The sequence below is a fragment of the Bidens hawaiensis genome, unplaced genomic scaffold, assembly GCF_021521415.1.
Source record: "Bidens hawaiensis isolate Kalapana, Puna unplaced genomic scaffold, B.hawaiensis_p1.1 tig00019553_1, whole genome shotgun sequence".
In the NCBI taxonomy this organism is placed as follows: Eukaryota; Viridiplantae; Streptophyta; class Magnoliopsida; order Asterales; family Asteraceae; genus Bidens; species Bidens hawaiensis.
In genome coordinates, this window is record NW_027492967.1 from 1 (window position 1) to 23,619 (window position 23,619).

The 23,619-nt window shown below is 40.4% G+C and overlaps 1 protein-coding gene and 1 pseudogene across 5 annotated transcripts; one reads left to right on the forward strand and one right to left on the reverse strand.

Moving 5' to 3' along the window:
- The first annotated feature begins 10,250 nt into the window (after positions 1 to 10,250).
- On the forward strand, positions 10,251 to 15,829 carry LOC143558522 (golgin candidate 4-like). Of its 4 annotated transcripts, none has more exons than XM_077047345.1 (15): positions 10,251 to 10,468; positions 11,323 to 11,421; positions 11,992 to 12,099; positions 12,292 to 12,417; positions 12,630 to 12,768; positions 12,843 to 12,907; positions 13,186 to 13,347; positions 13,461 to 13,538; positions 13,656 to 13,796; positions 13,898 to 14,194; positions 14,290 to 14,355; positions 14,438 to 14,640; positions 15,124 to 15,178; positions 15,270 to 15,455; positions 15,539 to 15,829. In XM_077047345.1, the coding sequence occupies exons 1-15, from the start codon at positions 10,304 to 10,306 to the stop codon at positions 15,647 to 15,649; spliced, it is 2,001 nt and encodes a 666-aa protein (XP_076903460.1). In that variant the 5' UTR covers positions 10,251 to 10,303; the 3' UTR covers positions 15,650 to 15,829. The 4 variants fall into 4 exon arrangements, with proteins under 4 accessions (XP_076903460.1, XP_076903462.1, XP_076903461.1 ...); XM_077047347.1 differs by having other exon boundaries at positions 12,295 to 12,417; XM_077047346.1 differs by having other exon boundaries at positions 10,252 to 10,468; positions 13,659 to 13,796.
- Positions 15,830 to 15,962: 133 nt separating this feature from the next.
- On the reverse strand, positions 15,963 to 17,445 carry LOC143558521 (reticulon-like protein B1; annotated as a pseudogene). The gene is made up of 6 exons (XR_013139755.1): positions 17,441 to 17,445; positions 17,344 to 17,381; positions 16,826 to 16,994; positions 16,630 to 16,757; positions 16,447 to 16,516; positions 15,963 to 16,241 (listed from the first exon to the last, which is right to left on the reverse strand). The product of XR_013139755.1 is annotated as a reticulon-like protein B1 (transcript).
- Between the last annotated feature and the right edge of the window lie 6,174 nt (positions 17,446 to 23,619).

Sequence of the window (23,619 nt, forward strand, 5' to 3'; positions counted from 1 at the left end):
TTTTTTTGGTTGGTTGTTTTTTGGGGGGGGGGTTGTTGGGGGGTTGGGTTGTTGGGGGGTGGTTGGTTGTTTGTTTGGTGGGTTTTGGTTTGTTTGGGGGTTTGTTGGGTTTGTGGTTTGGGGTTGGGTTGGTTGGGGGTTTGTTGGTTTGGTTGGTGTTTGTTTGTTTTGGGGGGGGTTGTTGGCGCCATTACCTCTATGGTACAAAGTGTATAATTTTTACGGATCACAAGAGCCTTCAACATATATTTGATCAAAAGGATTTAAACATGAGGCAACGAAGATGGGTGGAGTTGTTGAATGATTATGATTGTGAAATTAAGTACCACCCTGGAAAGGCGAATGTGGTGGCAGACGCGCTAAGTAGGAAGGAGCGAATAAAAACGCTGCGAGTCAAGGCTCTAAGGTTGACCATTCACGCAGATCTCTCTACCCGCATCCGAGACGCTCAGCAAGAAGCCTTGAAACCAGAGTTTGTTAAAAACGAATGCCTTGGGGGTATGGTTAAGAATTTGGAACTTAAAGAGAACGGCAATCTATTTTTCGCTAACCGCATATGGGTCCCTCTCAAGGGAGGATTGCGCGAGCAGGTATTGAACGAAGCTCACAAGACGCGGTATTCCGTACATCCTGGCGCAGACAAGATGTACCAAGATGTTAAAACGCTGTATTGGTGGCCCAATCTTAAAGGCGCCATCGCGACGTATGTCAGTAAGTGCCTGACGTGTTCAAAAGTAAAGGCTGAATATCAGAAGCCGTCGGGGTTACTTCAGCAGCCAGAAATTCCCATGTGGAAGTGGGAACAAATCTCTATGGACTTCATCACCAAACTGCCAAGGACACCTGGGGGTTATGACACGATCTGGGTTATTGTAGATCGGCTAACTAAGTCAGCGCACTTCCTGCCGATCAAGGAAACCGATAAGATGGAAAAGTTAGCCAGATTGTATATTCGAGAAGTAGTTTCAAAGCATGGAGTCCCAGTGTCCATCATTTCTGATAGAGATAGTCGGTTCACATCAAGGTTTTGGAGATCGTTACAAGGAGCTCTAGGTACTCGCCTTGATATGAGTACAGCTTATCATCCTCAAACGGATGGGCAAAGCGAGCGAACAATCCAGACTTTGGAAGATATGCTACGCGCGTGCGCAATCGATTTCGAAGGTAGCTGGGATACTCATCTCCCATTGGTTGAATTTTCTTACAACAATAGCTATCACACAAGCATTAAGGCTGCGCCGTTCGAAGCTTTGTATGGGCGCAAGTGTAGATCCCCACTGTGCTGGGCTGAAGTGGGTGACAAGCAAATGACTGGTCCAGAATTGATCCAAGAAACAACAGACAAGATTTTTCAGATAAGGGATCGCCTTAAGACAGCGCGCGACAGACAGAAGAGCTACGCAGATGTGCGAAGGAAACCATTGGAGTTTCAAGTAGGGGATAAAGTACTTTTGAAAGTCTCTCCATGGAAAGGAGTCCCCCGTTTCGGCAAGCGAGGAAAGTTGAATCCGCGCTTCATTGGACCATTCGAGATCCTGGAAAGGATCGGTCCGGTTGCTTATAAACTCCGTTTACCCGCCGAACTCAGTGGAGTTCATGATACGTTTCATGTGTCCAACCTCAAAAAGTGCTTATCTGACGAAACGTTGATTTTGCCGATGGAAGAGATTCACATCGACAAACAGCTGCACTTCGTAGAAGAACCTATAGCAGTAACCGATTGGAAAGAACAAAAGTTACGCAGGGGCAAAATCAAGTTAGTAAAGGTTCAATGGAACTCGAGGCGTGGGCCTGAGTTCACTTGGGAAAGAGAAGACCAAATGCGCAAGAAATACCCACACCTCTTTCAGAGCATGGCTTCTGCCAGCAACGTCTCCTAAATTTCGGGACGAAATTCGTTTAACGAGGGGAGAATGTGACACCCGGTAAATTCCCAATCCCTTAAACTAAGTAATCAACCTAATAATTAGGTGATTGTAAATATTAAGCGCGTGCATTTGTTATGTGCGCCCTGCGCGAGCGCGCCATGTTAGTCAGCGCGTGCATTTGATATGTGCGCCCTGCGCGAGCGCACCATGTTAAGAACCAGCGTGAGCGTATGTTATATGCGCCATGCGTGAATGTTTTGGCTTTATGTTTTCATGTAACTTTGAACGTTATGTTGTCTATGGGTTGACCATCCCGCATGATGCTAAGGCGGGTGCATCCTACATCGTTTATGCGCGTGCGGAAGGGAACTAACCTCCCCGCATGGCGGGAACATTGAGAGCTAGTTTGTCTGAAGCTCCAAGATGGAATTGACTTCAACATAACTGATCACTATGTTGAAATACCAAAACCACCTGGAGAATCTACAAATGAAACTCAATGTCCCTAACTGCGAGAAGGTTACGCACCTACCCGCAGCAAAGAAATGTCCTTCACGCAGAAAGCTATGCGCACAAAGTGATGCGCACAGAACACTTAGTCTATTCTCCAGACATAAGGAGATTACTCCCGCCCAAAAGGAAACAGTAGCGTGTTTCAGAGATTTTCCACTTTTTACTGTACACTGACAAAAGTTCCTGAAAAAGCACACTGTAACATGAAAAGTCAACTGTCAGCCACCCTATTCTCACCAACCCCAGACCTGCATGTCCTGTCCAAATCAAATCAAGATCTTTTGTCCACTCCTCCACTCTTAAGTAAACAATAAACAATAATAATTTCCATACTTTATCATCATTACACCTAGTTATGAAAAGATTTCAATCCCCTAAAGCAAGGGATTGTGTTCCCTTGAGTTTGCCTATAAATTTGTAACCTAAATTATCACCCAAAACACACTTCAAAGAACTACAAACTTGCACTAATCCTCTCCCAAGCATCCGTTGTTTCCAGCTCCGATCCTGTTACTAGACCTTCGATTCCGAGGCCAACACCAAGAAAACCCGAATCTCGATTAATCCCTTAACAAGAACCTCAGGTGAGTCTCACAGCCCCCATTTCACTATTTTCACTGTTTTTAACCTGTTTTCGGGGCGAGGGACACGTGTTTAAATTACATTTTATCATGGTATATTTACGAACAATGCAAGCGATTATGTGTTTAACTTATAATTCATTATGGTAAGTTTTCGAGCAATGCAAACAGTTATCTATGGTTTTCGATATGAGTGCGCAAGAACGAGTAAGTGATCACTTTACCATTGGAACTCTAAGGGTAGGGACTGCTGGTTTGATCCGCCCACTCGTAGGGGTCACACCTCTTACACAGACGAGTGCCTAGCACGGGGCAGTACTATGGGATTGAGCCCGCTTGTAGAGGTCGCTCCTCTTACGCAGACAAGCGCCTTGTTTTCCGGCACAACGTCCGCAGCGTAACCCGCGGGACGGTATTATTCGCTCGTAGTGGCAGCGCCACTTACACAGACGAGCACGATTTTTCAGAAGTGTCCGCGCGTAACCCGCGGGACAGTATTACTTGTTTCACTCGTAGTGGCAGCGCCACTTACACAGACGAGCACAGTTCCCAGAAATGTTCGCGCGTAAACCGCGGAACGATTTTATCAGAATATGTTGATAGAACTATGTTTTACCAAGCATGTGTTTTAATGATGCTACCAGAATTATGTTTCAGAATGATTATGATGCAATACGATTTATCAAGTTACTAAAACTTGTGAACTCACTCAGTTTATACTGATTCAAATGTTTTTACGTGTCTTTCAGGAGATAATTAGGTAGCGCATGGAGTCACACTTAGAGCACCTCACGCTGAACATCTAAAACTAGCTTTTTGGAAGATTTTAGTTCTATCCCTTCGATGCGCGTGGTTGTTCCCGCCGCGCATGGGGATATGGCGTGGAAATCTTCAACAGTTTTATACTTGGATGTTTTTATGTAATTTTTAAACAATGTAATGTATTGTATTAAACATTTCATGCGCAATGAAAATCTTTGAATGTTTGCAATGGCCCGTGCTTAATTATCAATCCCCACTCGAGCGCGCCCGGCTGTTTCCGCCGCTCAGGGCCGGGTGTGACACCATACACACGCAAGTTTCGTTTTACCCTTAATTTATATATATATATATATATATATATGTGTGTGTGTGTGTGTGTGTGTGTATATGTATACCTACATACAACTAGTGTACGTATAACAACCTCATGTGTTCAAATAATCACTTATAGATTATAAACTCTTTCAAGATTAACGGTTTACATGTTATGTCCATATCTTATAAATTATCTTTGTAAAATGTAATATTGTCATGACAACAAAAATTTGATTATAAGGAATTGCTTTCAAAGATTCTTAAACGATTATATGTATGATTTCAAGATTTTAAATATTGTCACCTAAGGTGATGAACCTCTTAATAACTTTATAAATACGAGGTTTCATTCTGAATGATGAATGCGGGGTTTATTCAGTAAAAAAAATAAAATTTACAACTTTCACCATATTGCATAAACTCAATGATCATGGCTTTGCAAATCTTTTGAGACGCGCCTATGGATATTTTATATTGTAACACAAATTTTTACTCAATAACAACTTACGCGACTATTACCTCTTATTATCGCAAGCATCATCACTTTATATATTTTATTTTCATCACAATAACTCTATGTTTACAAACTCCTTTAACAAATTGGACTTACAAGATTTACTTTTGATAATGATCAAAACCTTTCTTTAGCCAGCGATACCGCGATATATTGATATTATTATATTCATTTCCTTGGAAACAATAAAACGACTTTACTTGAGATTGCATTTCGATGTAATTCTTATATTTCCAATGAACATAGAAAACGCGATTTACCTATTTCGTCATTTAATCGAGTCTCACTATTATTGCGATTTTCTTTCCCATTGATGAGATGTTTCAATGGTAACTTTATGAACATGAGATTTCATTTTGGTGTTTGATTTGACCGAATCCATGCTATTCAATAACAATTTGTGTAATACTTTCAAAACATTAACTTCGCCAAAAATATCGTTTATCTTTTAAACGATATTTTCATGACTATGTTGTTATATTTGAGCATTTATGTAAACTCGATTTTATACCTTATACTATATTATTTCATCTAATCTATTAACGGCCTATGTGTGGCTGTCTACAAGTTTTGGCGCTATTAGAAACCGTTATTATAATAACGATTATATAAATGGTTTCACAATAGTGGTCGTATTCACGTTTTATCACATTTCATCGATTGTTTTGTTTGTTAATCTAATGCTATTTTATTTATATTGATGCACGTATGCGTCACCCCAAAGAAACTCACCTCATTCTCATGTTATCACATTTCATGTAATCATATCCTCAAATACTTATAACCTCAAGTGTGTTCACGTGTGAAATTCATCATACGACGTTATTGTAAGTTGTATAATCGTTTATCCTAACTCTATGTGATCATTTATTGGACTTTTAATTTCTATCTATCGAGTTTCATCTTATCAATTTTATTTATTACCTTGATTTATAAACTTTGGTAACTATCTTGATGACATTTGACTTTAAATCCCGTTTCGTAATTTTTACCATGGATTTTATTTATTTGATCGTCTTTACTTATTTAAACCAAATAGTTATTTTCGCCTTGATTATACTCTAAGATTTTAACTGTTTCATTTATTTATCCCATTTTCCTACTTGCTAAAAAGTCAATCCCGAAATTCTCAACCACTAGTACTGTTTTGGTCAATATTGGTAAAAATTCAACAAATTTATTTACACATCTATTATTTAAAGATTTCAAAATAAATGTCTCTTAAACCACACAATGGAACGAACCATGTGGACCATACGGCGATCGAAATAATTATGGGTGCACACTTAATTATCGGAATCCCCGTATGGAAGCCATGGTAAGTACGGTTATGTGCGATAACTCAGACCTAAGGATGATGGCAAAAAAAAAACGATGGAAATGCGAATCGTGATAAAGGCATGGTGGATACGCCGCTGGTACTTCCTATATATAAGTGTCTTTATTATGTTCTCATTTGTAGCTCTTTTTTTTCGATTCATGCTAGGATTTGACGTTATTCGTTTGCTTAAAATTTGTTCATGCAATTAACTTACTAAAGACAACATTCGTTAATAATTACTTTTCTTTAAGTTTATTTTAATTTCGGGACGAAATTTCTGAAAAGTTGGGGATACTGTGACATTCGTCAAATTCGGATTTCGATTTTCTTTCACGCTTTATTTTAATAAGTTATACTTCAAACCCATCATGTAGGCGTGTACAAATCGTTGTTCATTTAACATAAAAATTAGTTTATAAGTTGTAAGGGGTAATCTTTGTCATTTTTGAACCTATATTAACTTTTATTAAGTTTTATACCATTTTTGTAAAACAATTAGAACTTGAGGGGCTAAAATGTAACATTTATATACCATATATATATTAAAAACCCTAACCCTATTTTTATTATAACCACCAGCCGCCACACCCCCCCCCCCAACCGATTTCCGGCGAAGCCGATTTCCCGCGAAGAAGCTGTCGGCCACCACCTCTCCACCGCACCACCACCTCACTCTCCCCTGTTCACCGCAGCCACCACCCTTCCCTTTCTCCCTTCGTTTTCCGGCGAGCCTCCCCTCCTTCGCTTTTCCAGCGACTGGAAAACCGGCCGCCGTGGTCACTCTGTCCCGCAACTCTCTCTCTCAGTCGTTCCCTCTCTCTTTCTCTACCTCTCTGTCTCTCTCGGCTTTCTCTCTCTCTATCTCTCTCGGCTTTCTCTCTATCTCTCTCGGCTCACTCTATCTCTCTCTCTCTCTCTCTCCGTGTTATCTCTCTCTCGCAGCTCTCTCTCTCTCTCTTTCTCAGCCTTCGTTTTCCGGCGGCTGTTGTTGCTTCGTCTCCAGCGGGTTCGGTTCGTTTGCTTCCCGATATCGAACCACGACTCGTGAACACGAAAAAGGTATATAATTTGGGGTTGGTATTGTTAATCTTTCATATATCGATTTGTCGGAATTAGATTGTTAATAATTGGCTTGGTAGTATCGGTTATGTTTTTGGTCAAATACTTTGAAACGAATCGGGTTTGCGTTGTTGGTATGAATTGGGTAAAAGATGAATACCCGGGAAATGGATATAATAAGTTCTTGGGTTTAGTTATTTTGGTTCGGTTTGGTTGGTACGTTTGTTAAATTAGAGGTCTCGGGTTCGGGTCATCCTAGATCGGTTTTTGGTATTGTTTCTTGTTATACTTAATAAATTTATTATTACTATTAGTATTAACATAGATATGTAAAGATTATTATTATTATTAACTAGATATAGAATTATCATTATTATTATTATTAACAAGATTATTAATATTATTATTACTATTATCTTTTAACAAAACTATTATTATTATCATTATTATTATAAATATTAAAGTTATTAATATTATTAAAGATCATCTTATTATTATCTTCATATTATTATCATCAATTATTAGCAATAATATCATTATAGCTATTTTATGAATTCGTTTAGAAATCAAGCCGACATCGAGTATAATATCATTATTTACTATCAATATTATTTATTATTATTATTATTATCATTTTTATTATCATTATTATCTTATATATCTATATATATATATATATATATTCATAACATGTTCTAAAACTATTATTATCATTACTATCATTATCATTAATAATATTATTATAAACTTGATTATCAATTCATTTTTTTATAAAACCGAACCATTGATTAAAAACCCGTCTTGTCCTTTTTAATATTAGTTTAGCTAATTAAAAGCCTCAATAAAATAATATTATTTTTATTTTAATTATCAATTAAGTGTGAGTCCTTAATCGTTAACAAATTAACCGGTAACCCGATTAACAACCGAACCGTCTCATTCAATGTTTCCAATATAGTTTCATTATGGCTTCAAGTTCATTAATATATATTACATTATTTATTTTAGCTAAGGTGTTTATCGTTTCAAGTCGGATCTGTTCGTTTACCGTTCGAGCTTCATTTATTTATCGGTTCATCAATCGAGGTGAGTACTTTCATACCCCTTTTTCCATCTTTCGTTTTTGGGTGACATTTCATACTTATCAAACTAAATGCTTTAATTACTTGCATCTTCAACCCACAAACGTGATTGTATACCTTACTTGAATAATTGCTCGATTTGGTGTTGTATGCTTATTTGACTATGTGTTTACAGCTTTTGGATGGTGAAACTATAAATCCTATACCATTTGGCAATGGCAATGTGTCGTTAACGTATGCTATTAACGGTATCTATAAATCCTAGACTACTCGGCATCCCCTTGTAGTTAGGTGGTGCTAATGTAAGCTTATTAGCAACTGTCATAAAATCCTAGACTAATTGCCAATAGCTAGGTGTCGCTAACTTGTTTAGCGATAACTATTTATTCTAGTTTATAGTTCTTATTTATTGTTTTGTATACAAGTTTTGTGGATTTTCATACTATACACTTATATGCTCAAAGTTATGAATTGCTCACCAACCTTTGTGTTGATAAACTTTATTTTATGGAATGTTACATGTTTGACTTTTGTTGACTCGAGTGCTTGACGGAAAACGTTACCAAGACCTTTAGGATATTAGCAAAACGAACAATATAATTATTACTTGTATTCAGTTTGTTTGTGTAGACGAGAAGTGTTGTTTATCGATTTGTTGAAATAAAATGAGTTAAATGAATATTGTCACTTTAAATAGTGTCTTGTGTATTTGTCCAATCACGTTGTACCCCGACATGTTCCACCTTTGGTCGGGGTGTGACACAAAAGTCCTTCGGATCTGGAGCTATGATGACGAGCTCTTCTTGGATTAGAGTCGCCGGAATCTTCTTCCAAGCCTAACTCCGAGTGAGTTCGGTGGGCGTCCCTCATAATTCGTTCCAGATCTCCCAGATTGGAACCTCCTGGGGCTGTAACATGTCCCGGATTAGTAGGGGTATGACCAGTTGGTGTGATGACATTTCACGTGTCTACCGGAGTAACACCTACTAGTGGAGTGAAATGTCCCCGAGCCGTCGAACCACCTAACGTAAAACCTCCAAGGTTTACGACATCGGTTCGTGCAGTAGGGGTCGTGATTCGAGCAAAAACAGATGATGCTCCTTCACGTGTTTCTGGATTGAAATCACGTGAAGACTGTACCTGGTTCTCCGTCGGCCCTTTAAGTAACTGATTCATATCGTAAAACGAACGGAAAAAATTTCTTGATTTTCTAACAAAAACACGGATGTCGCCAATGAAGAAACACGGATCTACTACCCTTGACGGATCTTAGATCCAATGAGTCTACATGGTAGGATATGGATAACTGCCAATACGATATGAACCCAATTCCTAAAGTCCAGTGACGTGAACCTGCAAAACAAACACCGTGAGCTCGTTACGGGAAGGACAAGAGGGGGGTTCTTCCCGTAATCACCCTCCGGCGTGAGAATAAGTACAATTCTGATGAAGATAATGCACTTAAGTAAATAGTGAGAGTACAGTGGGGGTGAATGAATACCTTATAATAATTGAGAAAGTATTTATAGCCGAAGGATGTGGGAAGATGATTGGGCCAGCTGTCCATTTGGAAGATGCTCTCGTAACCACCTGGACACGTGTCCTCGCATGATAGGTTCAATCTATACATTGCATGTGCATGCATAACAACTTGGACACGCGTCTTTATGAGACTGGTTGATGAATAACCTCCTGGCCATGTGCACGGTTATAACGGCCTTGCCAGGTGTCCTTTGTTGGTTGGTCGAGAGATCACGTACTGCTCAAGAAAGCATCTTGGTAGATCTTCTAGAATGTTACTAATGACAGCTGTCCCGAGGCATTGCCTCTTGGTCCTTTTCTGCGGACGGGTATCCCGTCTCGCGGATGATTCTTGAAGGTGCTAGGATGCCTCCGCATGCGTCATGTAAGTGTTTCTAAGGGGCTCTCAGCTGACCCGCAGGTAATACTTAAGGGTATTTGGGTCTTTTTGATACCCTACCTCTGGACTAGAGACCCGCTCCATACAACCTGCGTCGTTGAGTCACCCCGTAACAATTTTCCATTAAAAAAGAAGTTAAAGATTACCGGAACGTAAATATAAATGATGTTATAAAACACAAAGAAACAGTGTTGATGATGATGATGATGATGATGATGATATATAACATATAATATCAGATCAACTAACCTAACCGACGGACGTCCGTTTGATAATCCTCCTTCCGATCTGTACACCAATTGTTCCTTCTGATCTACATATTATTATTATTATTATTATTATTATTATTATTATTATTATTATTATTATGATGATGTGGAGCACAACGGCTCTTGCGAATTTGAAAGAAAACCTAAACAAAATCGCCCTGGATGTTCACCACGATGACTATGACGATTATTATCATCACTCCGATGATCATCCAATCGCCAATGGTTTTGATTCCACTTCTTCTTCTTCTTCTTCTTCAGAGGTTTATTAATTAACCTAATTCATTTTATTTATTTCTTAGGGTTTTCAGTACTCACATCGATGATTAGTGGAAACTTTCTTCCGATTCCTTGATTAGCCTAACTGCTGTAGGGTAGGAGTAATAACCAATCGCTTTTCGGTTCAGTGTGTTTTCGTTTTTCACTTCGGTTTGCTTATTAACCAAACTACATTTAGGCTTAAATTTTTTGCAAGTGAAATGGAGGAGGTATAAAACATGAAACAAGTGAAATGGAGGAGGTATAAAAGCTACAACTCTTTGTAAATATGAATGGTTTGGTTCGGTTAACATAACAAAAAATCCATAACTGAATTGTTTCGTCGGTTTTGGGTTCGGTTATTGCTAGTATAATAAGTAAGTATACGAGTTGCTTTATTGAAACTATCTGCATGTTGTATCTTCTTAAATCCAGAGTATAGTAGAACTTTCAGCTTTCTACATTCCATTTCATTGCAGTGTCAAATAGTGAATGTTAGTTATGTTAAGGTCATTCGATCTTGCAATATAAATGTAATATATTGCTAGTGGTTTTGGACTGTCACAGCTGTTTAAGTTAAAGAAACGATTTAAAGAATTCACTTGAATTTTGTAAAATATAATTCACTGAATGCCTTATCCAAGTGAGTGATTTCTTATGGCATTCAAAGATGATACGTCATCCATGTGAGGAAGGTGAAACTAAAAGTAATCTTTATGCAACCTTGCATCTTGCCCCACGGGGAGGGTGTCTTTTATGTGCAGCTTCATATGTCTTGGGATTTTTTACTTTATGTGTATGAAAGTTTGAACTTTTTTGGAGACTTACTGTTTCTATTTTAAACGATGCTATTTTGCAGATCGAACAGTACAAAGCAGAGATCAAGAGGCTTCAGGAATCCGAGGCACAGATCAAGGCACTATCAGTTAATTATGCAGCTTTACTAAAAGAAAGAGAGGTACCTGTTTGTTTTCTTGTATCTTTTATTTTCTTTATGAAGTGTACTAATAGTATCCTCATATCAGTTGTGGAATCAGTTCTTGTGCGTGTTCTATGTTCATTTGGCACAATCAGTTGTGCATGGTTATACACCAATTATTTTTGTTCAAAACTGTATTCTCAGGTGTTAGTTCTTTTAGTTACGAGCCTGTTTAGGTGGTAGTTCACTTTTTGTTTAGGTGTTAACTTATTTCATTACCAGTTTGAAGTTTAGTTTCATGTATTTAAGTTTCATTCCTTTTTAGCTTTTTAAGCATTAAGAAAAATAGTTTTTTAAAATAAAATTTAGGGCTGTAAAGGCTGGCTTAATGGATAGTTAAGCGTTGTTCATTCACATGACCTAATATTTCATGCCATAGGCATGCAGTTTTAGGATGTGCTTTCTTAGTGTTACACTGTTACCTCCTTTTCTTTCTTTAGCAATAATTCTTCTTTTATGCAATTTGCAAAGCGGCTTTTCACCTCTATATTTTAATGAATTCTTGTGCTTTAAATGTCTTACTAGCGATACTGTGTTTTTTATAAGCAGGATCGTATTTCTCGATTGAATGATGAAAATAGTTCATTGAAGAAAAACCTTGATGCATCTAGAAGCGAGATTTTAAAGGCATCAGCTAATAGCCCGTCTGGAAACAAGGTATGCTTATAGTTAACAGTTACGTAATTTTCTATTTATTTAGGAGTGCAATACATTCATGACCAGTTGAGTATATACAACTACCTGTTCAGTATGCTTTGAAAACATGGCTCACCCTTGTTATGTGTCTGTTTGGTTTTTTTTCTACATCTTACTAGCTTATAGTTCTTTATGCTAATATTAACTTAACAGCAGAAAAACCGATCTTTTGGAAAGAGAATGCAGAACGGTGTCACATCGAAAGAAGATGCATACTCATTACAGCCCTCAACGACCCAAATTAAGATAGGGAGTTCAAGCACTGAAAGCAGTGAAAAGGTAACACCTCCCTGTGCACATTATATCAATGATTTGATCATCATGATTACATAATTCTGTTATGTTAGTAAATGCTTTCGCCTTTGTAATCAAGTAGATGATACATCATAGAAATTTGATGCCCTTATTTTTCCTTACTATCCTAGTTTTCATCATGTGCTTTTTAGTACATAATGAATGAATTTGACGACAGATATCTGAATAACTTCTAGGAGCTATCTAATTTACTGGAGGAAAGAAACAATTCTCTAGCAACACTGCAAGCAACGCATGAGCAACAAATGAAACGGTTACAAGACGAACTTGACAAAGAACGTGAAAAGTCATCAAGCTTGCAATTGAAGATCCAAGGTGTGTAGAAATTTGACTGCTGATTACATTTTCATGTAATGAGGTTCTTTTCTGATGCTAAAATTCATTTGTAGAGGAACAGAAACTTAACAGATCTTCTTACAAGGAACATGATTTTTTAAAGGCGAATAAAGAAAATGTAAGCTCTACATTTGCCTTTAAAGATTTTTAAGAGTTGACACACACAAAGATCCATGATTTGGTGTAACTTTTTACCATAAAATAATTACATGAAAGTACATACTCCATAGAGCTATAAAAGTATTACAGGAGAAAACTTTAGTACTCTGCTGACATTAACAGAGTGCAAGGTTTTAGTTCTCAGTTTACTAAGGAAATTTTCAGTTTTGTTCTGGCTTTTTTAGTGTTCTTAAACTTAGACTTCTTTCTGTGGTATGACTTTTTGTTTTTCTGCAGATGTTAGCGGAGATGAATAAATTAAGAGATGAGCTGAACCAAAAAATATCTGAAGTAAGACATTTGCAGATGGTATTTAAGGAAAATGCAGAAGCAAATGATGCTGCAGAGTGTCTTAAAAGAGTAGTGGCATCATTGGAAAAAGAAAACAAAGATCTTAAGGTTAAATCTTCATATAAGAATTGGAAGTTATATTGAAAACTGGAACACAATGCTCTCTTGTTGAATATGGCACAAGGCTCATTGTTTTTTTACAATTATCTGTTTTTATATAGATAGAGAGAAATGAACTGAAGGCTGCTTTGGAAGTTGCTAGTAAATCTTTGTCCTCAAATTCAAATGGTGTTCATGAGGTTAGTTTCTTGTAGCTATAAAACCCTGGTGCGAAAAAAACTATTTTTTTTTTCTTAAAATTTTGTACATGTGTTCCCAATCTAACTTCTGATTTTTGACGATAAATTTACGTGCAGCAGGTATCTGGAAGTTTTGTTGGCAAAGAAGAACTGGAGTCATCTCTTCAGAAAATGGAGAAAGATTTGAAGGAGACATCTCAGCAAAGGGACAAGGCATTACAGCAGCTGAATCGGCTTAAAGAGCATTTATTGGAGAAGGTTTAAAAACATGTTTTTGTTGTATTTCATTTTATTTTTATGCGCAGTAGGTGTCATTTGTTCATTTGTATGTTTGTTTCTTGTGGTCTGAATTTGTTTAGGAGTCTGAAGACTCTGAAAAGATGGATGAAGACAGCAAGATCATTGAAGGGTTACGAGAAAATAATGAAATGTTAAAAGCTCAAATAAGACATTTGGAGAAATCGTTGAATCAAGCAATTGCCGGTCAAGAAGAGGTTAAGTTGACAAACAACATTGAGCTTCAGAAGTCCAAGGAAACCATCGATGATTTAAGCAAGAAAGTGGTTAGTCTTAAAAGCATCGTAGATGTGAAAAACGTTGAACTTTTAAATCTTCAAACTGCTCTTGGTCAATATTATGCTGAAATAGAAGCTAAGGTATTCATGTCTGTTCTAGATTGTATCGTATTTGAGTAGATGTTGAAAACAGTTTCGGTTATGTAAAACTTATTTATGCTTCTATTTATGATCAGGAACATTTGGAAAGGGAATTGGCTTCTGCAAGAGAAGAATCTATTAAACTTTCTGAGAGATTGAAGGTTAGTTTTTTTTCACTCTGGTGATATTTAGTTTAATGTTTTCTTGTTAATTAAATATATTACAAATTTTTTTCCTTACCAGGAGGCATTCCAACAAATGGAGACAACAAAGAAGGAAAAGGAGGAATGTTTGGAGAAACTTTCTCATACTGAAAAACTATTGGCAGAAGGAAAAGGGAGGGTAAATAAGTTAGAGGAAGACAACGCGAAACTACGCCGTGTTGTAGAGGAAAGCATGACTAGACTTAATAGAATGTCCATGGACTCTGATTTTTCTGTTGACAGGTTAGTTTTATTATTATTTTTCTTTCTGCTTACAGGTTATTGTTAATTGAATTGGTTTACATGAGCTTTGGGATATTCTGATCTTTGTGTGCATGTATCATGCATGGTAGTTTTGTCGGGAAGTATCTTATGTTCAAACCAAACAACTACTATTAACCTACGTTTTGATATAAGTATTCTGAATCATTTTAAGGGAAATATTCGACATGGTTTGAAATTGTAGGCTATTGTGAAATCTGTGAGCTAAAAAGTAACGCGAAGAGACAATAGGTTATGATAATACTGCTTTTTATAGACAATCAGTCGACCATGATGAAGTAGGTTGATTTCATCTGATGTTAGCATATGCACTATGGTGGGGATTTTTTTTAGTGATGTTTTTGCTTTCAGAGTAACTGATTAGTTATCATTATTATTCAATTTTCAAAGTAGGCTGTTAAATTATATTACCTTTTGCATGTTAATGACTTGCAATATTTGCAGGCGTATCGTGATTAAATTATTGGTGACTTACTTTCAGAGGAACCACAGTAAGGAGGTGAGGTTCATTCTATAAATTGTGTAGACAATCACATATACAAAAGAATAAAGGAAATACGAACACGTTAACTGAATACATGAGGTTTTAGGTTCTGGAGCTTATGGTACGCATGCTAGGGTTCTCTGAAGAAGAAAAACAACGGATCGGGGTTGCCCAACAAGGAGCAGGTAAAGGTGTTGTTCGCGGTGTTTTTGGTCTACCAGGCCGTCTTGTAGGTGGCATTTTAGGAGGAACCCCCACGGATAATCTCCCACAAGCTGCATTAGATAACCAGGTAATAATACACTTCATCCTTGTGGAATAATATAATCAAATGATTTACTGGCTAATATGGTGGTAACTTTATAACTGTTGCAGTCGTTTGCGGACATGTGGGTTGATTTCCTTTTAAAAGAGGGTGAAGAAAGGGAAAAGAGAGAGAACAGTGATACGAGTAAAGGTTCGAGTACTTCGACAGATATGAAGTAATTAGCAAGGGTTTTGGTTTGCGTATAGCCATGTTCAATTTATTCTTTCGTATACAAGTTGTAAGGGTGTGTTTATGTTGTTGGGAAAGAATGTTTTTACTGATAAGCTCATGATACACCAGAACCTCTTAAGTGATTGAACACTGTAACACCAAATATTTTCATTTTAGATGTAAAAGCATTTATAATCTCTGATCACGAAACACTTTTACATGATAGCTTCTCAGAACAATATGATTTCGTTTACTAAAACCAAGTCTTAATCTTGTGCGGTCATACTCTCAAAAGTTAAGTTATTATTATTAGTAAAAACGTACTGAAACGGTCACAATTAATTAAAGCAAACACGAGTTAAAGCGTACAAGATCAGGATCACACAACTTGAAAACTACACAACAACATTCATACTTGGTGATAACCAGAATCCTACCCCTTCTTTTCTTTCAGTGGTCCACGCGGTATTTTACTCACAACCTTGGCATCAAACACTGCATATTGTTTCTTGATCTCAATCATCGCTTTCTCCGCAAACGCATCAATTTGGTTCTCGTACTTCTCGTATAGAACGGGAATTGTGTGTAGAAGCACAAAACCTGTTTTCCAATCATAACAAGTAATCCATTTTAGCTTCATGAAAAACAAAAAAAAAACCCATGAATTATATTGATTGCATATCATGAACAAGATTTTCCATTCGGTTAGCGTTCAACAAGTTTAATGTTAAACGAACGGATATTAACAACACTTCATTTGGTTCGTTTATAGCCCTAATAATAAGTAAGAAGTAATAGTCATTACTTATGTAGAACAATGTCAAGAAATTGCACCAACTCCCTACTATAGATAGAACCCAGAGTCCAAAAACCACCTGCCAATACAAGTTGCATGGAGACGGTTAAGAAGCGTTAGAAAAACAAAAAAGTATAGAACAATCGGTTAAATGAGAACAAAGGGAGGGAGAAGAATGATGACACAACATACACCAAGAAACTTCTTCATTCAAATCCCTTCCAGAGGCAATGTCACTTAGCATTTCATTCCTTAATCCAGCAGCAATTTGAAGATACTTGTCTTCAGGAATTCGAACCTCAGGGATACGTGGAGGAGACCTGTAAACAGACCAGATAGTCAATGATCTGAACATGGTTAAGATCCGGTTACTCGACATAAAGCTTACTTGTTAATAAACTTAGAAGCATTGGACCAGAGGAAGAGAAGTATCAAGAGGTGGCAAAGCAAAGTGAGGAGATGGTACTCGAGCAGTTCAAAAAAGACCCAGACTGCAGTTGCTCCACCAAGTACACTGGCTGATATCTTCTTGTTCCTCCACAAGAACACATCAGCAGCTGCATACATAATAAACATAAACAGATGCGTATCACAGCCGAGTCTTGCCAATCTTCTTAGGTTAACTTGATAACACCTAACATGTAAAAGTAACTTGCTCTACTAATTAATTAACTGCCAATTAACACATCAACAATGGATAGAAAAATTTCAAGGTAGCTAACAAATACGGCCAACAAAACATAAACGTAGTTAACTAAGGTTGTCCATATGGCTCAGTTTGAGCTTTGAATTATTTAACAAAGCCAAACCGAGGTTTATAAACGAGTCAACCTTGAACTAAGCTAAGGTTGACTCGCTAATTAACTAAGCTTGGTTTGGCTCAAAAGCTTAGATTGTCATGCTTACGTTTTCCACCACCAAAAACCTTGTGAACGGGTTTCTCCCTTCAGAACAACCGGTAGATCTTAGCCTTCATCGAAGAAGAATCATGTTTCTTCTTGACGTCATCATCGTGCTGCTTCTTCTCCGTAATTGTCGACTCGCGCGGGTCGATTTGATCAACGATATCACCAACAACAAACAAATCACAAACCCTAACAGTTGATTGAAGTTTGCAGTAAGTAAGTAGACAGACAACAACAGTTGAGCTATTTTATTTTCCCCAAATTGGATTTATATACATACGTGTACGGAGCGGAGATATCTCGATCGGGTTTTAGAATTTTCAATTTCTAATCGGATCTCTCTCATGTCGGTCGGGTTTCGAGCATTTGAACTAGAAGATTCTAAATACTTAAATTTGTTACTAAGTTAATAGTTCGGGTAGTATAGGATGGTGTTAATTGGTTTCGGATATTTGACCTTAAATATTCAAAATAGCTATATCAACAAGTAGGTTGACGTATGAAGAAACACTAATTGACCCCGGGCAGATTACAGATAATCTGGGGGTTAAATAGATGTTTCCCACGAGGGGTTAGACCCGGCAAAGATGGTTCTTCTGATAACCTGCAAAACAGACACCGTGAGCTCGTCACTGAGAAGGGGGTGGTACCTCCTTGTGACCACCCTCCGGCGTGAGAATCAGACTAGATTGCTCTTGAATATAAGTGTATATTAAGTGATTGCTAGAGCAGATATCAGGTATAAGATATAAGATACAAGATAAGATGAGATGATCATACCATTTGGGGTATTTATAGCCGAAGGTAGGTTTCCAAGAAGGTGTAGCCGGCTGAATAGTATTCCTGTTCTACCAACTGTGGCCTACGCACGTGCCATGCTGGTAGTTGGTGGGTAGGCAGCGACCGACAGTGACCAGGCCTGCTGTGTACTATTCCTTTTCCACCAACTGCAGGCTATGCACGTGGTATGACAGGAGTTGGTGAGTAGGCAGCGGCTAATAGTGACCTACAGTACAAGAGCATGCTGCTCGCCATACTGTTGTCAATGAGCTGTCGTATCTCTGGTCAGATCTTTTGCCCATACCTCGTCAGGTACAGTACAAAAGATCCTCCAGTATCTTACGGACTGGCTCATTTGGGCGGGAGTATTCCCCCTCCCGCCTTTGTGCGGGATTGTTCCCGGCTTTGCTCATTCCTTCAGGTGACTACTGAATTATTGAGAGCTAAGTGCCTTGTGCGTGTAGCCTTGCTGCGCGGGTGGCCTTCCCTGATGGCTTGTATCCGCAGCTGCGGGAACAGGCGGAGTACTTCACCATTGGGAGGCATTTCCTGCGGGAACAGCTTGCGTACTGCGCGTAAGGACGTCACGTCTCTGAGCATGGTGGGTCCTGCGGATCCAGTTGGTTTCTGCGCAGACGTCTCTCTTCAAGGTGAGTCCTGCGGGTCCAACTGGGCTCTGCTGGGACCTACCTCTTCAAGTCCCCCCAGTCCAATGTTCTTCTCATGAATGTTTAATAAGTGAGGTGAACTTTTGGACTTAAGCAAAGGGTTTTTGAAAAGGGTTTAGTTTTAAGGTTTTCCATGGGGATTCTTCCCGCGGAAGTCCTAATGTCACTTGCAGAAATTCCCGACTTTCCTGCTTGATCTTTGGGTATGATGCGGGTAGGTCTGTAACCCCCTCGCAAGTCAGGAGCGTTGAGTCCCACTTGTGTGGATTCTCCATGAGTTTTTGGTAGTTTTGAACATAGTGATCAATTATGTTAAAACCACCAATTCCATCTTGGAGCTTCAAACAATATAGTTCTCGACGTTCCCGCTATGCGGGGATGTTATTCCCGTTTCCGCAAGCATGGCCCAGAAGATCCTTCTTGGTTTCAATTCCCTGCGGAGCGCTAGGTATATGAAGGGTTTTGCCTTGAAACTGTACCCGCACTCGTCTTACGGTTACTTTACTTCCAAGGTATTCCTGGCGTCAATTCCCTGCGAGTGCTAAGTATGTGAAGGGTTTTGCCTTAACACTGTACCCGCACCCGTCTTATAGTTACTTGGTCGCCGAGGTAAGGGGTATTTTCCCGCTTACTTTTGAATCTTTTTGAAATTTTGAAATTCGAAGAGTTGGTGAAAGGATAAGAACAGTCCAAACTGTTGAAACGTCGTCCGACGGTTTCTTCTGACTGTGTCAGGACGTGCAGGAAGTTATGGCGACGTGACAGTACATGGTCATTCCAGACGCTTTTTCAGGCGCGTGGGCGCGATTTTTCGGGCGCGTGGCCGCGAAATTAATGGCACGCGTCCTTTCAACAGCTGTTGCCAGCGTGCACTTTGCCACGTATCATAGTTTCATTGCACCTGTGATTTCTCTCTCTTGCGCATTAAATTCATCGCATTAATTGCGATGAGTATATAAAGGGGGAGAGGGTCCTTTGTAATTCACACTTTCACTCCTCTTCTTGTAAACGATTTCCGGCGAATACAACCTGCCAAGCATTCTCCTGAAATCATTCCTTTACCTCCAAACCATGTCTTCTACTCACGATTTCGAAGCTGCTGCCGAGGAATCTGACGTGCACGTCGAGATCCCGACGTCTACGTCTGATAAAGACGATAAGAGCACTGCTGGCGAATGCCAGTGTGCTCTTCCCACTGAGCTTTTTCAGTACATCGTCCGGAAGTTCATGCTCGAGCCGTTCGAGCCTGAGTTTCCGGAGCCACACCAGACGGTGTACGATGCCCCCAAGGGCAAGATAGGGGTGTACGCTGCATTCTTCGTTTATGAGAATCTCAGGTTCCCATTAACGAAGTTTGTATACCGTGTCTTGGAGAGGCACGGGGTGCATTTGACGGAGGTACACCCAATGGCGATCGCCAAGATCCGCCACTTTGAGTGGGTGTGCCTCATTCAGGGCGTGGAGCCCCATGTTGACCGGTTGATGACCTTCTATTCTTGGAGGTGCATCTAGGGGTGGTACACCTTGGTCAACCGGATCAAGGGGCTGAAGATCTGCGCAACCGAGCGCAGTCTTCGGTCGTGGAAGAGGGAGTTTTTTTATATCTCCGCTCGCGTCGTCCCGATAGCGATGACGTTTAAGAATGGGATAGCACTCCCCGCCCTTCACGCCCCAAACTACCAGGAGGCGGAATGGTTCGCCAAGATCTCCCAGATCCAGACTCCGGTCTACCGCTTTGCGGAGTCTGGGATGGTGATGCTTGGGATGAGCCGGGTGTGGAAGGAGGCGTCACAGGTTCCCATCGTCCTCGAATACGGTTTGAACTCTGTCCCTTACGGTATGCTTTGTCTTATTTGTTTATATAGGTTTGTCTTCTAACTGTTTCTTTTATTTCAGAGGGGAACGACTTGCAGTCTCTCCTGCAGCCGCGGGGAGAGTGATGGTCCCGCTCGGATGGGTACTCGTGCTCTCGATGAGAACGAGTTGCCCATCTTGGAGCAAACGAGGGATCGGTTTGTGGAGGTCTACCCGCCAGGCCACCCTATTCTGAGCGCCACGCAGCCAGGTAAGGCGTTATTCAACCCTCGACCTCTCAATGCTGAAACCTCTGCTGGAATTCCTCTAATCTTGTCATCTTCTAATGAGGAATCCGCAGATGGTCCTCCGTTGGTGCGGAAGAAGAAGGCTGCCGGCGGGAAGGGGAAGGCGAAGGTTGCCTCCACTGCCGATCCGGTGCATCGGTCTGATTCAGAGACCGAAAGCGAGGAGGTGGCGGGGAACCCTGGTGGTGCTAAGACCACTGCTCCGGAGGCTGAGACGACCGTCACCTCCGAGCAGCCCAGGACAACGACGGTGAGCGGCGTGAAGAGGCCGGCTCCATCGGGTTCGTCCCCGCCTGTTCGCACTTTTAGGCTCAAGAAAACCCGTAAGTACAAACTTCCTTTACTTTTTAACTTCATATCTTTCCGCCATTATACTTATATCTTCTTTGTGCAGGCGTGGATGCTACCGCATTCCAGGGTGGAGCGGGGAGGAGCACCTCTGGACCCATGACGGTAGGCTTGGTCAACCTACCTGAGGCGATGACCCAGGGGGCTGCGCCTGCTTCAGTTGGTTCAGTTGCTCACCCAGTTGAGTCAACTGTTCCAACTGTGATGACATCTCCGCCGGCTGTCAGTGCCATATTTACTGAATCTTTCACTGAGCCGGCGGTGACTATTTCTGCGGGTACTTCCGCAGCGGCGACCACGGTTGTGAGTTCACCTCCAGTGAGTTCACCTCCGTTGGTTTCTACCGCGGCGGCCTCTATGCCTCCTCCGACGTCGGCAGCTACGGCCGATCCTTCAGGTATGCTTGGGGCTTCTCGCCAACCTCTGCCTCCTTCCCATCTGCCTGACCTCTTGGATGGATTTCCCTTGGGTTCAGGTGATGGGTTTGGCGGCTATCGGCCTGTTGTCGACCCTACAGGTGCGTAGGGTTCTTTTGGCCTTTATATATATATATCATCTTTTCCTAACTGCTTTTTGTTTTTTGCAGTGTCGGATTCCAATGAAGTGTATGTTCCACGATGGAACATCCGCCGAGGAACAACCCTTCGCACGCCTGTGGAGTGCGTGGAGTGGGCTCGTCACGCAGCTCCCAGTGGTGCGTTGGGGGAAGCAATGGCTAGCTACCAGGAGGGTAGGCTAACCAACGAGCTTCGGATTCTCCTGGCCCGGATGCAGCCGCGCGTCGAGTTGCTCTGTCGTGAAAACGACAAGTTAAAAGCAGCTCGTATTCAAGAAGTAGCTCAGGCGCGGGCTGTCCGGGAGGAGAACAAGAGGCTTACCGCAGTGGCTGCGGAAAAGGAGAAGGCCTTCAAGGCCCTCGAGGTTGAAGTTCAGGCCCGTCTCGAGGCCCGTTCCAAGGCTGCCCAAGCTGTTCACGAACAGCTTCGGCTGGCTAAGGAAACCGCACGGAACGCGACCGAGAGGGCCACCAAGGCTGAAGCTGTTGCTGAGCCTCTACGCCTCAAGAATGAGGAACTTAAAGCCAAACTAGAGGCGCTCCAACAGGCTCATGATGCCTTGGCGATGGAAGACGCCAAGAAGCTCCAAGAGATCTTGGACCAGAGGGGCGTGCTTGACCACACTGAGCGGAAGCTAAAGGGCGTTGAAGAGGCTGCTGCAAAGGAAGTGTTGCTTGCCAACCTTAATAAAAGTGAAACCGAACGCGCCCGTAACCAAGCTCAAGCCGCCCTCCAGGAGGCTCTGGTTGCCAAGGAATGGCTTCTTCGAGAAGCGTTGTCTCAGGTATGTTTAATTTCATTATATCTTTACGCTTTTCTTTGTAAATAGAAAAGGTTTTGATACTTGTATTTTTTCTTTTTGTAGGTTGTGCATCGGGTCTTCACGGGTACGTCTTATGACGATGCTATGAGCGCAGCTCTCAAAGCTTCTCATGAGGATGGGGAAAAGGCCGGCTTCCTGCTTGGTCTAGGGTTCGTTGAGAAAGGCATCCCGCCTTCCAACTTCCCTTTATATGACGTTGATACTGAAGCTGTATATGATCAAGCAGTGAATCAGTATGCCGCCTTCCCGCATCCGGTGGTGGAGAAGGTGAACGAAGTTGCTGTTGCTGATGATGGGCTAGCTATCCTTAAAGCTTTACTTGAACCGCCACGCTCTACTGATGGTGCGGGTCCAAGTGGAAGTGGTCCTGAAGCTTGATCCTGAAGATCCCTTTCCACCATTATAGATTTTTATTTTTGTATAGCTTCTTTTGTATGCGGGTATGTACCCAGCAATCTGTAATATTTGAATTTCGATGGAATAAAGATTATTTGCCAATTCCTTGCCTTGTTTATTTCACGCATATTTTGTTTTAACTTAGCAATTTCTTTAGTAATTAGATAAGTTAACTTTTCAACGTGGCAGATAATAAGTTAAAGTTTTGCGTCCTCTTTCGTGATTGTGCGGATAAGACCGTCACTTGCACTTAGTAGGGTGGCTAAGCTTTACCTATATCTGACCTGCGTGGAAGTTTTCCTCATCTTTTCTTTTGAAATTTTCTAAGTGTTTAGAATAAGTTAACCTTTGAACGTGGTAGATAATAGGCTGAAGTTTTGCTTCCTCGTTCGTGATTGTGCGGGTAAGACCGTCACTTGCACTTAGGATGGCTAACCTTTACCTACATCTGACCTGCGTGTAGGTTTTCCTCATCGTTCTGTTAGAAATTTTCTAAGTATTTTGAATAAGTTAACCGTTCGACGCGTGGTTGTCAATAGGTTAGTTCGGTTTCTTCTATCATGATTTGTGCGGTTAGGACCGGCACTTTCATTTAGTGGGATC